This window comes from Manis pentadactyla, chromosome 5 (assembly GCF_030020395.1).
Source record: "Manis pentadactyla isolate mManPen7 chromosome 5, mManPen7.hap1, whole genome shotgun sequence".
Classification (NCBI taxonomy): domain Eukaryota; kingdom Metazoa; phylum Chordata; class Mammalia; order Pholidota; family Manidae; genus Manis; species Manis pentadactyla.
Window position 1 is genome coordinate 133,850,746 of NC_080023.1, and position 14,956 is coordinate 133,865,701.

General features: G+C 40.1%; 1 protein-coding gene across 2 annotated transcripts in view; it reads left to right on the plus strand.

Annotated features, from left to right (window-relative positions):
* The window catches only part of DZANK1 (double zinc ribbon and ankyrin repeat domains 1), a 115,095-nt gene extending 100,359 nt beyond the window's left edge, over positions 1–14,736 (plus strand). Inside the window, exons 20-21 of one of the 2 annotated variants that reach the window (XM_036892220.2) lie at positions 13,191–13,265; positions 13,702–14,736. In XM_036892220.2, coding sequence (XP_036748115.2) covers positions 13,191–13,265; positions 13,702–13,825 — 199 coding nt within the window. In that variant the 3' untranslated portion in view covers positions 13,826–14,736. The remainder of the gene's footprint in view (positions 1–13,190; positions 13,266–13,701) is intronic. The other variant, XM_057502696.1, reaches the window with a different exon arrangement.
* Positions 14,737–14,956: the final 220 nt, after the last annotated feature.

A 14,956-nucleotide genomic window follows, 5' to 3' on the forward strand; every position in this document is an offset into this window, starting at 1 on the left:
CTTTCCCACCTTGAGCTTGTTTGTGGAGAGAAGCAGTGTAGGTGGTCTCTGCACAAGGTAGCTTCTGTTAGGTAGTGTGGCAGGTAGCAGGAGGCTCCTCCCTAGTGTTTCTGTTTCCCATGTTTGTATCTTTCCTACCAGAATAAACATATTCTACAGGAAGGGAACAGCTAAGGAGAAGTTACATCCTTCACGAAAGCTGGCACCTTACCAGCTGATGTCTGAAACAGATTCAGAGTCTCACTAGGAGAGGGACAAAGCAAAGTGCTGTTTGCTTCTGGACAGTAGCTACATTCCTCACTGGCAGTCCCAAACCTGCAGTCTTTTAGTTCTGTGCCAGTAGCCACCTGAGGAAAATGCAACTATCAGTCTACATCTTAAAGGCTCAACTGGAGATGTATTCTAGTAGGTAATTCAAGGTTTACAAAGAGAAAATGTTCCTTAATTCACTGTAATACTTAGTTTGAATAAGTGGTTTGAGTTGTTTGTGCTTTGAGTTGTGTCTTTAAAATACAAATTCACAGAACACCACAGTATACCTGTTGTACAAAACATGTTCTAGAAGGTCTGATGAGATAATACCAAGATACTTAGAGGAACAAATTCACAAGGAAACTCACCCCATGCCACTACTCTGAAGCATGGGGGTCTGATAAGGTGCATTCCATCTAGCACTCTTGCCATACTGGGGTTATGTGTTTGAGGAGCAATGCACATTAGAGTGAGCAGAGTAACAAATCATCATTTTCCAAAACTGAACTGTGGTTATGCAGGAAATCACCACAGAGGGAATCTAGCTATCAAAAGCCCTCCCCTCTTTCCTCCCCTCTACCACCATTCAGTACATAGAATGCACACTCTGCTCTCAGTTTCAGGAGAGTTGGGAAGGAAGAAGACAATATGTCTTTTAGGAGATGCAGAAACCATATGATATCCAAGTTTAAAGGGTAAATGCCTTATACAGACCCGAGGAACTTGAAGGATGAAGGGACAGAAGTGACAAACAGTTAAGCCCTGTGCCACTAAGGAGGAAGAAAAGAGGAAAGATGAGCAGGGGAGGGGTGTCATTGGTGTGACTGAGACACCCTTTGTCAGGGCTCCCAGAGCATGCTCTGTACCCCTCTCCTCTGCATTTGCAGTGGGTCCTCTGAGTTTCCTGGGAGGGGAATCAGCACTGGGTCACATGTGACATGGTGGCCCTGGCCCTGGCCACCTATGGGGGCACCAGGATGACACTCAAATATGTATTAAATAGATGAATAAATAATCAGAGTCAGTGACAGCTAGGCATAGGTGATATGAAAGACCTCAAGAGAAATGTAAACTTTGAAGGTAACTACTTGGAAGTTTGCAAAAGGAGACATGGAAAATAGTATTTTCTGTGGAGACAGAGGGCAGACTGTGGAGGCAGCAGGGAGCAGAATGTGGAGAAAATGGACATACTCTTCTTGCTAGGCCTTTTCATCTGTAATAATGGATGTGTCATAGAGTTGGTTGGAGGATGACATGAGATCATGTATTTGTAGTACCTCTGAAGAGCCTAATGGACATTGATAAATGGTAGCAGTCATGCTGTGATTATGAAAAAGGATTACCAGGCTTTGGGTGAAAAGTATGGGCCACATGATGACTGACATAGGCTATGTGGATGAGCATGAGTCAGGCCTGGGACAGTAGCCTTGGGTCCGGCCTTAAATAATGGAAGCCCAGAGTGAAAGGCATAAGAATGGCTTAATCCAGTTTCAGTTCTAATTCTATTACTGTTAATAAATGTCACCAAGTCTTCCTAAGCCTGAATTTTTATATTAAAGGAAGGGCATGATGTATTCTAAGAAGATGAATTTAATAAGTGCTTCTCATACTTTAATGTGAACATTAATCACCCAAGGATCTCGTTAAAATGCACATTCAGTAGAGCTGGGGGGAGGGACCAGGATTCTGCATTTCTTACATGCTCTCAGGGGTGCCAGTGGTCCAGGTAACACAGTTGGAGAATCAAGGATCTAGAGACTGTTCATAACATATATTGAGCTTTTAAGAGACAACCCACCATAGCCCTTGGTAAGGTGGTGGCTTTACAATGCTGGTGGACACAGGGAATTTTTCCCCCATACCTGACAGATCAATTTTGTTGATCTGATAAAAGATAATAGTAATGTCACCAACAACAACAACAATATGAAGGCTGATCCCCAAACCTTAGTTGCTTACAATAAGTATGTGTATAAAACCAATGGGCAAATCTTCAGAAATTTATGGAAATACTATCGGAAGGCAGATGGCTTAGCCATTTTCATCTATTGCCTCTCAAGAAATATGAGGTGAAACTAGCTGATCACACTGTTCAGATTTGCTTGACATCAGGAACCTTGGCCAAATAAGTAATATAAGTAACAAATTATTTGACCGGTAAGATCTAAAATTAGATAAGATCTCAAACCATTAGGGTGGTTTGATTTTGAGAGTGCTGGTACCGTGAAGATCAGTGAAAGTACTAAGTTCCTCATTTACTTTGGAAAATGGAAAGCCATCTACAGTTCAGATTCTGGGTCCCAAATCTGGGATCCTCCTTCCACAACTGGATGGAGAGGTTTATGGTCATATTTACATGAAATTCATGCAACTCATGTGAGTTTCAATCTTGGAGGCAGCACCCCTTCCTTTTCATTTGTTTTTCATTCTTTTCATTAATATATTCATGTTACCAGTGTTTGTTAAGCACCTATTATATGCCAGTCACTATTCTAGGCAATGGGGATACTGCAGTGATGAAGACTAAGTCCCTTCCTTGTGGAGCTTATAGTTTAGTGGAGAAGACAGACAATCAACAAGCAAGCAAATAAGTAATTTCAGAGACTAAGTGCTACAAAGGTAGGAGAATAGAGGGTGTGGTCAGGAAACGATCCTGCCTACCCCCAGGATGGGAGACACAAAATTAGTCTGGAACAGACTTGCTTAGGTGCAAAGCAGTGCTGGGGAGGTTTGTTCACTGACTTCATTCATTTTGGCCCAAAATGAGATTGCTTTATTTATGATTAATCTGGCAGAAAGATTTTTTAAATTGTGTATGTGTTTAAACACAATTCTTACACACCTAACTTTAATTTTCATCAAAGTTAAGATGTGCACATGATTAAAAAATCAAATCCTGTGGGGAGGCTTGGTAGTCCTCCACCCTCACTTTTTTTGTTTTTTGTTACTGTTTTTTGGTATCATTAATATACAATCACATGAGCAACATTGTGGTTACTAGATTCCCCCCATTACCAGGTCCCTACCACATACCCCATTACAGTCACTGTCCATCAGTGTAGTAAGATGCTGTAAAATCACTACTTGTCTTCTCTGTGCTATACTGCCTTCCCTGTGCCCCCCCCTACATTATGTGTGCTAATCGTAATGCCCTTTATTCTCGTTCTCCCTCCCTTCCCACCCATCCTCCCCAGTCCCATTCCCTTTGGTAATTGTTATGCATTCTTGGGTTCTGTGATTCTGCTGCTGTTTTGTTCCTTCAGTTTTTCCTTTGTTCTTATGCTCCACAGATGAGTGAAATCATTTGATACTTGTCTTTCTCCACCCGACTTATTTCACTGCTCATAATACCCTCTAGCTCCATCCATGTTGTTGCAAATGGTAGGATTTGTTTTCTTCTTATGGCTGAATAATATTCCATTGTGTATATGTACCACATCTTCTTTATCCATTCATCTACTGATGGACACTTGGGTTGCTTCCATTTCTTGGCTGTTGTAAATAGTGCTGTGATAAACATAAGGGTGCATATGTCTTTTTCAAACTGGGCTGCTGAATTCTTAGGGTAAATTCCTAGGAGTGGGATTCCTGGGTCAAATGGTATTTTTATTTTGAGTTTTTTGAGGCACCTCCATACTGCTTCCCACAGTGGTTGAACTAGTTTACATTCCCACCAGCAGTGTAGGAGGATTCCCCTTTCTCTGCATCCTTGCCAGCATTTGTTGTTCCTAGTCTTTTCTATGTTGGTCATCCTAACTGGTGTGAGGTGATATCTCATTGTGGTTTTAATTTGCATTTCCCTGATAATTAGTGATGTGGAGCATCTTTTCATGTGCCTGTTGACCATCTTAATTTCTTCTTTGGAGAAGCGGCTGTTCAGATCCTCTGCCCATTTTTTAATAGGATTATTTGCTTTTTGGGTGTTGAGACGTGTGAGTCACCCTCACTTTTTCATCCTCATTCCTTGCCCCCAGGGATAACTTCGTTTAAATATTTTAAAGTTCTGGGAATCAGCTGCAGCTCTGTCACTAAGTAATATGCTTAAACCAGCAATTCCTGATTTAGCATACTTAGACAACATGTATTGATTCTTGCCAGAATGGATGATGTTAGGCTCACTGACCCCACCTGAGCATTTCTATCCCTACCTTCATGTTTTGATTCTTCTATCACTACTTTTGGCTCCTTTATTAATAACTGTTATAAACATAAATAAGATGTCCAAACTTCTATATTTTGACCATCATCTTTCAATGGTAACTCTTGAGAGCTTCACATGTGAGTGTATATAAGTTTATATTAGTGCTCCTTACCTTTACCTCTACTTCCTCCCCTTCTCCCACCTTGTTAGTTTTTTACAAGTCTTTACAAGACTGATCACAGTTATATTTACTTGTGTTAACATGATGAAGACTTCCATTCTTTACAATAGTTGAAAAGCACAAAGCAATTGGGTTATAACAGCTACATAAATACCGTTCATTGTAGAACCAAGTGGTATGCTCTGATTACGTGTTCTTGTTTGTGGGTTCAGCTTAATGACCCTAGGCCACTCACAGTAGAATTTTCTTACCAGATATGTCAAATGGATTTGCCTTACACATCATAAATTATTCAAAATCATGTAATACTTCATTTTCTTTCATAAATCATGGATAACTCATACAGTTTTTTGTGCCTTTGATTTTCCTGGAATTACTGATTTCCTTTGTTTATCCAGTTTGAAAAAAAACATGCTTTCACCACATCCATAATCCCATATGGTTTCTTGTTTTTTTAATCCCATTCTTAGACACATTCTCCTTGGATCATACTTCCTACTCATATTTGCCTGACAGCTCTCCAGCCCTGCTGCACAGTGGCTATTATGGGATTTTTAACAGTTATTTAGTAATTAATAACATTATGTTAATAGCATTGTTATTTATCAATATATCAGATATAAATATTTATCATATTAGTGATAATATGAATACAAATAATAAATTATAGCTGTTGTTTATATATTCTGCTTTCCTGGTTTTAATCCTTGTCAGGCTAAAATGTGGCCTTAGGTAACCTCTTCAGAAAGGATGTGTAGAAGACAACTTTGAGTCCTTGGATGTCTAAAAATGACTTTCTTTTGTCTTCATTCTTGATTAATATTTTGATATTAATTTCTGTGTTCAAAATAATTTTTCCTCAAGTTTTAGAAAGCTGCCTTTTCTTGATTTCTAGCATCCAGCATAGCCTATGAAAGTTCTTGTTTATTTGTGACCTATTTATTCTTTCTGGAAGCATAATCTTTGATGTTCTGAAATTTTATAAGGGTATTTTTTGATGTGCTGTATTTCATTACCCATTTGGCCCATTCAGACTGCAAGTCATGTTTGTCTTCAGTTCACAAAAAATTTCTTCGAATATCTCTGGTGTTTTCTCCTTTCCAAGTTTTTAATAGAGAGCCTTCTAGAATTCCTGTTAGTTGGATAGTGGACACTTTGAATTGATCCCTTATATCTTTCTTTTTTCTTTTTTTCGATATTTTTCATCTCCCCTTTTCTCTTTAAGAAATGTGCCTAATCCTCCTATTGAATACTTTTTATTTCAAAATGCATATTTACTTTCTTAGACCTACTTTTTGGTCTGATTGTTTCTTCTTCATGGCCTCATGTTTTTATCTAATATTATCTTCAGTCATTCTGAGGATACCAATGAGGTTTTCATCTTGTTTTAAATTTCTTACGTTTGTGTGTCTTGGTTTTTCTCTTTGATGATTTGGGTTTTTCTCATATGTTTGTGATCATCTGTTGTCCATCCATGTTTGAGAATGGGGAATGGGCTAGATGAGTGGGAATCCTGTTAACCTGAGTGGAGCCTGTCAGCTGGCGAGTTTGTGAGTAGACGAAGCTGCTTTCAGGCTAAGACAAGTGGAAAGCTCCCCTCTGAGCACGGCAGCTGCTACTCTGGTTCTCAACAGAGGCTCCACTTACCTTCTTCAGAAAGGAGGCCACTGTACCTTTTTTCCATGGGGATAAATTTGTGGCTGCAGGTGCATCTGCCAGAACAGGGGATGGCGGTGAGGGATGTTAAGGGAAAGAGCAAGGACTGAGAGAATGCAGACCTCAACTGCTCATCCCATTTCTACTCCAGTCATGACTCCCACTCTCCATTACTCCTACCACTTGTGATCAGGAGCCTTTTTTTTTGTTTAATTAATCTACAATTACATGAGGAACATTATGTTTACTAGATGCCCCCCTTCAAAAGTCCCACCCACATACCCCGTCAGTCATTGTCATCAGCGTAGCAAGATGCTGTAAAATCACTACTTGTCTTCTCTGTGTTGCACAGCTCTCCTGTGCCCTCCTCCCCACATTATACATGCTAATAGTAAGGCCCCCTTTCTTCTTCCCTGCCCTTCTCCCTCTCTTCCCACCCATCCTCCCAAGTCCCTTTCCCTTTGGTAACTGTTAGTCCATTCTTGGGTTCTGTGATTCTGCTGCTGTTTTGTTCCTTCAGTTTTTCTTTGTTCTTATACTCCACAGATGAGGGAAATCATTTGGTACTTGTCTTTCTCTGCCTGCCTTATTTCACTGAGCATAATACTCTCTAGCTCCATCCATGTTGTTGCAAATGGTAGGATTTGTTTTCTTCTTATGGCTGAGTAATATTCCATTGTGTATATGTACCACATCTTCTTTATCCATTCATCTACTGATGGACACTGAGGTTGCTTCCATTTCATGGCTATTGTAAATAGTGCTGTGATAAACATAGGGGTGCATCTGTCTTTTTCAAACTGGGCTACTGCATTCTTAGGGTAAATTCCTAGAAGTGGAATTCCTGGGTCAAATGGTATTTCTGTTTTGAGTTTTTTGAGGCACCTCCATACTGCTTTCCACAATGTTTGAACTAATTTACATTCCCACCAGCAGTGTAGGAGGGTTCCCCTTTCTCCACAACCTCACCAACATTTGTTGTTGTTTGTCTTTTGGATGGTGGCGATCCTTACTGGTGTGAGGTGATATCTCATTGTGGTTTTAATTTGCATTTCTCTGATGACTAGTGATGTGGAGCATCTTTTCATGTGTCTGTTGGCCATCTGAATTTCTTCTTTGGAGAACTGTCTGTTCAGCTCCTCTTCCCATTTATTAATTGGATTGTTCACTTTTTGTTTGTTGAGGTACATGAGCTCTTTATATATTTTGGAAGTCAACCCTTTATCGGATCTGTCATTTATGAATATATTCTCCTATACTGTAGGATACCTTTTTGTTCTATTGATGGTTTCCTTTGCTGTACAGAGGCTTTTCAGCTTGATATAGTCCCACTTGTTCATTTTTGCTTTTGTGTCCTTTGCCCGTGGAGATACATTCATGAAGAAGTTGCTCATGTTTATGTCCAAGAGACATTTGCCTATGTTTTTTGCTAAGAGTTCTATGGTTTTATGACTTAATTCAGGTCTTTGATCCATTTAGAATTTACTTTTGTGTATGGGGTTAGACAGTGATCATTCTCTTACATGTAGCTGTCCAGTTTTGCCAACTCCAGCTGTTGAAGATGCTGCCATTTCCCCATTGTATGTCCATGGCTCCTTTATCGTATATTAATTGACCATATATGTTTGGGTTAATGTCTGGGGACTCTATTCTGTTCCACTGGTCTATGACTCTTGTTCTTGTGCCAGTAACAAATTGTCTTGATTACTGTGGCTTTGTAGTAGAGCTTGAAGTTGGGGAGCGAAATCCCTCCCAATTTAGTGTTCCTTCTCAGGATTGCTTTGGCTATTCGGGGTCTTTGGTGGTTCCATATGAATTTTTGAACTATTTGTTCCAGTTCATTGAAGAATGCTGTTGGTAATTTGATAGGGATTGCATTGTATCTGTAGATTGCTTTGGGCAGGATGGCCATTTTAACAATATTAATTCTTCCTAGCCAAGAGCACGGGATGAGTTTCCATTTTTTAGTGTCCTCTTTCATTTCTCTTAAGAATGTCTTGTAGTTTTGGGGGTATAGGTCTTTCACTTCCTTGGTTAGGTTTATTCCTAGGTATTTTATTCTTTTTGATGCAGTTGTGAATGGAATTGTTTTCCTGATTGATTTCTCTTCCTATTAGTTCATTGTTAGTTTATAGAAAAGTCTCAGATTTCTGTGTATTAATTTTGTATCCTGCAACTTTGCTGTATTCCGATATCAGTTCTAGTAATTTTGGAGTGGAGTCTTTAGGGTTTTTTATGTACAATATCATGTCATCTGCAAATAGTGACAGTTTGACTTTTTCTTTCCCAATCTGGATTCCTTGAATTTCTTTGTTTTGTCTAATTGCCATGGCTAGGACCTCCAGTACTATGTTGAATAACAGTGGGGAGAGTGGGCATCCCTGTCTTGTTCCCGATCTTAGAGGAAATGCTTTCAGCTTCTTTCTGTTCAGTAAGATGTTGGCTGTGGGTTTTTCACATATGGCCTTTATTATGTTGTGGTACTTGCCCTCTATACCCATTTTGCTGAGAGTTTTTATCATGAATGGATGTTGAATTTTTTTTAATGCTTTTTCAGTGTCTACGGAGATGATCATGTGGTTTTTGTGCTTCTTTTTGTTGATGTGGTGGATGATGTTGATGGATTTTCATATGTTGTACCATCCTTGCATCCATGAGTTGAATCCCACTTAATCATGGTGTATGATCCACTTGATGTATTTTTTAATTCGGTTTGCTAATATTTTGTTGAGTATTTTTGCATCTATGTTCATCAGGGAAATTGGTCTGTACTTTTCTTTTTTGGTGGGGTCTTTTCCTGGTTTTGGTATTAGGGTGATACTGGCTTCATAGAATGAGTCTGGAAGTTTTCCCTCTTCTTCTGTTTTTTGGAAAACATTAAAGAGAATTGGTATTATGTCTTGTCTGTATGTCTGATAACATTCTGCGGTAAATCCATCTGGCCTGGGAGTTTTGCTCTTGGGTAGTTTTTTGATTATCGATTCAATTTCTTTGCTGGAATTGGTCTGTTTAGATTTTCTCATTCTTCCTTGGTCAGTCTTGGAACGTTGTATTTTTCTAGAAAGTTGTCCATTTCTTCTAGGTTTTCAGGCTTGTTAGCATATAGTTTTTTGTAGTATTCTCTAATAATTCTTTGTATTTCTGTGGGGTCCGTCATGATTTTTCCTTTCTCATTTCTGATTCTATTGATGTGTGTAGATTCTCTTTTTCTCTTACTTATTCTGGGTAGGGGCTTATCTATTTTGTTTATTTTCTCAAAGAACCAGCTCTTGGTTTCATTGATTTTTTCTATTGTTTTATTCTTCTCAATTTTATTTATTTCTCCTCTTATCTTTATTTTGTCCCTCCCTCTGCTGACTTTAGGCCTCATTTGTTCTTCTTTTTCTAATTTTGATAATTGTATCTTTAGACTATTCATTTGGGATTGTTCTTCCTTCTTTAAATATGCCTGGATTGCTATATACTTTCCTTTTAAAACTGCTTTCGCTGCGTCCCACAGAAGTTGGGGCTTTGTGTTGTTTTTGTCATTTGTTTCCATATATTGCTTGATCTCTACTTTGATTTGGTCATTGATCCATTGATTATTTAGGAGCATGTGTTAAGCTTCCATGTATTTGTGAGCCTTTTTGCTTTCTTTGTACAATTTATTTCTAGTTTTATATGTTTGTGGTCTGAGAAGTTGGTTGGTAGAATTTCAATCTTTTTGAATTTTCTGAGGCTCTTTTTGTGGCCTAGTATGTGGTCTATTCTGGAGAATGTTCCATGTGCACTTGAGAAGAATGTATATCCTGTTGCTTTTGGATGTAGAGTACTGTAGATGTCTATTAGGTCCATCTGTTCTAGTGTGTTCAGTGCGTCTGTGTCCTTACTTATTTTCTGTCTGGTGGATCTGTCCTTTGGAGTGAGTGGTGTGTTGAAGTCTCCTAAAATGAATGCATTGCATTCTATTTCCTCCTTTAATTCTGTTAGTATTTGTTTCACATATGTTGGTGCTCCTGTATTGGGTGCATATATATTTATAATGGTTATGTCCTCTTGTTGGATTGACCTCTTTATCATTACATAATGTCCTTCTTTATCTCTTGTGACTTTCTTTGTTTTGAAGTCTATTTTGTCTGATACTGGTACTGCAACACCTGCTTTTTTCTCCTTGTTTGCATCAAATATCTTTTTCCATCCCTTGACTTTTAGTCTGTGCATGTCTTTGGGTTTGAGGTGTCTCTTGTAAGCAGCATTTAGATGAATCTTGTTTTTTTATACATTCTATTACTCTGTGTCTTTTGATTGGTGCATTTAGTCCATTTACATTTAGGGTGATTATTGAAAACATGTACTTATTGCCATTGCTGGCTTTAGGTCCGTGGTTACCAAAGGTTCAAGATTAGTTTCTTTACTATCTTACTGTCTAACTTAACTCACTTATTGAGCTATTATATACACAGTCTGATGATTCTTTATTTCTCTCCCTTCTTATTCCTCCTCCTCCATTCATTGTATGTTAGGTGTTTTTTTGTGTGTGTGCTCTTTTGTGTTTCCTTTGACTGCTTTGTGGGTAGTTGATTTTATTTTTTGCCTTTAGTTAGTATTTGATTGTTCTGCTTTCTTTGGTGTGATTTTATTTTCTTTGGTGACATCTATTTAGCCTTACAAGTGCTTTCATCTAGAGCAGTCCCTCTAAAATACCCTGTAGAGGTGGTTTGCGGGAAGCAAATTCCCTCAACTTCTGTTTGTCTGGGAATTGTTTAATCCCTCCTTCATATTTAAATGATAATTGTGCTGGGTACAGTATTCTTGGTTCTAGGCCCTTCTGTTTCATTGCATTAAATATATCATGCCATTCTCTTCTGACCTGTAAGGTTTCTGTTGAGAAGTCTGATGATAACCTGATGGGTTTTCCTTTATAGGTGACCTTTTTTCTCTCTCGCTGCCTTTAATACTCTGTCCTTGTCCTTGATCTTTGCCATTTTAATTATTATGTGTCTTGGTGTTGTCCTCTTTGGGTCCTTTCTGTTGGGAGTTCTGTGTACTTCTGTAGTCTGAGCAACTATTTCCTCCCCCGGTTTGGGGAAGTTTTCAGCAATTATTTCTTCAAAGACACTTTCTATCCCTTCTTGTCTCTCTTGTTCTTCTGCTACTCCTATAATGCAGATATTGTTCCTTTTGTATTGGCCACACAGTTCTCTTAATAATGTTTCATTCCTGGAGATCCTTTTATCTCTCTCTGTGTCAGCTTCTATGCGTTCCTGTTCTCTGGTTTCTATTCCATCAATGGCCTCTTGCATCTTATCCATTCGACTTATAAATGCTTCCAGAGATTGTTTCACTTCTGTAATCTCCCTCCGGACTTCATCCCTTAGCTCTTGTATATTTCTCTGCATCTCCTTCAGCATGTTTATGATTTTTATTTTGAATTCTTTTTCAGGAAGACTGGTTAGGTCTATCTCCTTCTCAGGTGTTGTCTCTGTGATTTTTGCCTGTCTCAGATTCTGTCTTTTCATGGCAACAGAGATAGATTGCAGAGCTGGGGTGAGTGACGGCTGGGAGAACTTCCATTCTTGTTGGTTTGTGGCCCTCCTCTCCTTGGAGAACAGGGACTTCTAGCGGCTTGTGCTGGGCAGCTGAGCACAGACAGGGCTTCTGATTCTTGCATGGTTGCTATGGAGTTTAGCTCCGCAGTTGCTGTGGGCGTGGCCTGCCACAGGCTGCTGCTCCGATATGCCAGAGCCGCGTCAGAGGGGAAACGGCCGGGAGGCTGTTTATCTCCATGAGGGGCCTCCGAGCCGCCCTTCTGCCCAGGGGGTTAGAGTGTCCAGAGTTCCCCGGGATTCCCAGCTTCTGGGCTAAGTGTCCCGGGATGCTTCCATCCAGCTGTGGGGTCCCTGTCCCTTTAAGACTTTCAAGAAGCACTCGCTTTTCTTTGTCCCCGGGGTGCTGGCTGCAGGGACCCGCTCACAGGTCTTTCTGTCCTGTTTCCCTAGTTTCCAGCACCCCACGCATGCACTGTGTTGTGCTCTGGTGCAGATGGCTAGGGCTGGGTGTTTAGCAGTCCTGGGCTCCCTCTCCCTCCCGCTCCAACTCCTCTCCTCCCGCCGGGAGCTGGGGTGTGGGGCGGTCGGGTCCCACCAGGCCTCGGCTTGTATCTTACCCCCTTCACGAAGCACTGGGTTCTTGCAGGTGTAGATGTAGCCTGGCTGTTGTCCTGTATCTTCTGATCTTTTAGGAATAGTTGTATTTTTTGTATTTTCAAAAATGCATATGTTTTTGGGAGGAGATTTCCACTGTCCTACTCACGCCGCCATCTTGGCTCCTCCCTCATCAGGAGCCTTTTGTGAATTTTGGAATGCAGATACCACCTCATCCTCCATTTCAGTCATCCACTGCTCCTTCACTGGGCAAGGTGGGTGTCCCCTCGAGGTGAGGAGACAGTCTGGCATGCAGGAGAATATGTTCTGTCTGACCTCTAGGCTTGCCCTCTGGGTTCTAAAATTGGTGTTTAGTTTCATACCACACAAGCCAAGCTCACTGAAGCCAAGGTCAGTTTCCCTAAACAGAATAGGAGCTTCATCCCTGAAAGGATGTTATCATATAGACAGTGCTGAAGAGGTCCAAGCCAAGGGTGAGACTATGGGCCATATGTTCCATAAACTCAGGCAGGAAACTTAACTAAAATAGCATTTATTAGCACTTATTAAATCAACTGAAAACCAGATCTTCGTGGAGTTTCTCACTTTAAAAACTGAATGTGTTTATAGACTTTTCATTTTCAATCTAGTATCAAGACTTACCCACATCACAGTCTTGCTCAAGGGAAGAGAGAGAGGTGAGACCCAAGAGATTGTCACAGGTTAATTAAATAGGTCAGTGGGTGAAATGAAGGCCCTTTTGGTCATGTGCTCCCTCTCCAATTTCTTGATGATGCTAACTAAGGATTTGCCCAGAATGATTTTTCCCCCCATACAGGCTTCAAAATACAGCTCTTCATGAAGCAACTCTGCTTGGCCTGGAAGGAAGGGAGTGCATTGCTACTTTACTGCGGTATGTTCCCTGGCCTCTGGGGGAGACTTCTGAGGATCACAGTGATCCCCCTGCTGAACTGTGATTTCCTCAGAGGGCCCTGGTTGCCAAACAGTCAACCCTGTGATGGGGCCACCATCCCCCCATGGCTCCCAGGCACTAAGGGCCTTTAAGAACACAGTGAACATGTTGCCCCCCTTAAAACACACTTAGTTGTATGACTTCAGTGCAACAGGAACCAATGGCCAGGATTGGCACTTGAACATTTTTAAATCACAGAGTACCTGAAAATGTCTCAGGGTAGAGTCACCCTTCAGAGCAGTGGTCATGGGGCTCGTGGCACAGGCCTGCGATGGTGGGGCCAAAGGGAATCCCCAACTGACCTCTCTGTCAGGGAACACCAGACCCTCAGCTTCAAGTGCCGAAGTCCTTATCCTCACCCCCATTTCCTTCATAGATGCAATGCAAACACCCAAAAGAAGAATATGAGAGGCCAGACAGCATACGACCTGGCGCTGGGAATTGGGGATGACTTCATCACCTCACTTTTCGCTGCTAAGCTTGGCCTGGATGACTGTTAGACCCGAGGGTCTCTGTGGAGTTTCATTTAAAGAACCCATCCAGCTCTGGCTGTTCTTTGTTTATTTCTTTCTGAAATGTGTATTTGTAGTTTGGGAATTGAGGCTGAGTAGAACTCATATGATTTTTTATTATATGTCAGTATGAGCCACCAATACCCCTTGGGCGTGTCCCAATATGCCCAGGATGATGATGAGCTTAAGGTATGTTTTTTTAATTGTTTATTGGTGCTTATTTTATAATCTTCCTTTAAGTTTATTTTTCAACAGATAATTGCACATGGTTCAAAGCTAAAAAGTATAAAGTATTATATAGTGAAAAATCTCCCTCATTCCCTGTCCAACCTCCACCCATGGGCCCTCCTCAGAGGCAACCAGACAGAGTCAACTGTATCTTTCCAGCAATAGTTTAGGATTATGTAAGCACATTATATAACAGATGCATATGTACAAAGTGTACATAAGATATAAATACACATAACACAGATATACTCCATCCCCTCTTCTAGGACAAATAGTATAGCAAATCACGCACTGTTCTGTGTCACATTCCTTTGCATAATGTATCTTTAGGTGGCTCCAAGTTAGCACATAAAAATAGTTTATTTAAAATATTAGTCTTGTTGAACTCACCAATATTCCTATTGCTACGATTTGTTCTTTGGTTTAAATAAGCTTTGAATAAACTATCTGCAGGAACATGTAAGTTTGCCTTATTTCTTTATTCAATTGTTATTTCAGTCTCTGGGTCGTAATGCTATAATCAAGGAATCCCTAAATTGTTTCTGTTCATGTATGTAAATAGTGTCATTTAAATGGGGTTGGGTGGCCGAAAGGAGGCCTTTATGTGTTAGATCTACTAGAAATGTAAAGAGCAAAACACTATTAAATTATTAGATGTTACGAAAATATTTATGCTAAGCCTCAGATTTTGTGTGTGTGTGGAATGACATCGGAATTTCAGGTTTTCCTAATGGTTGGCACAATTTTGCTTGTGGTAAGACAGATGCTAGCCTTGTTCTGCATTTCTGTACTTCTCTTTATGATTTATACATTCATTCACACCTTAATTCACTTTTCAGTATATTTTTATAAGTGCATACATTGAACACAATGTGCCATATTGTTTTTTTC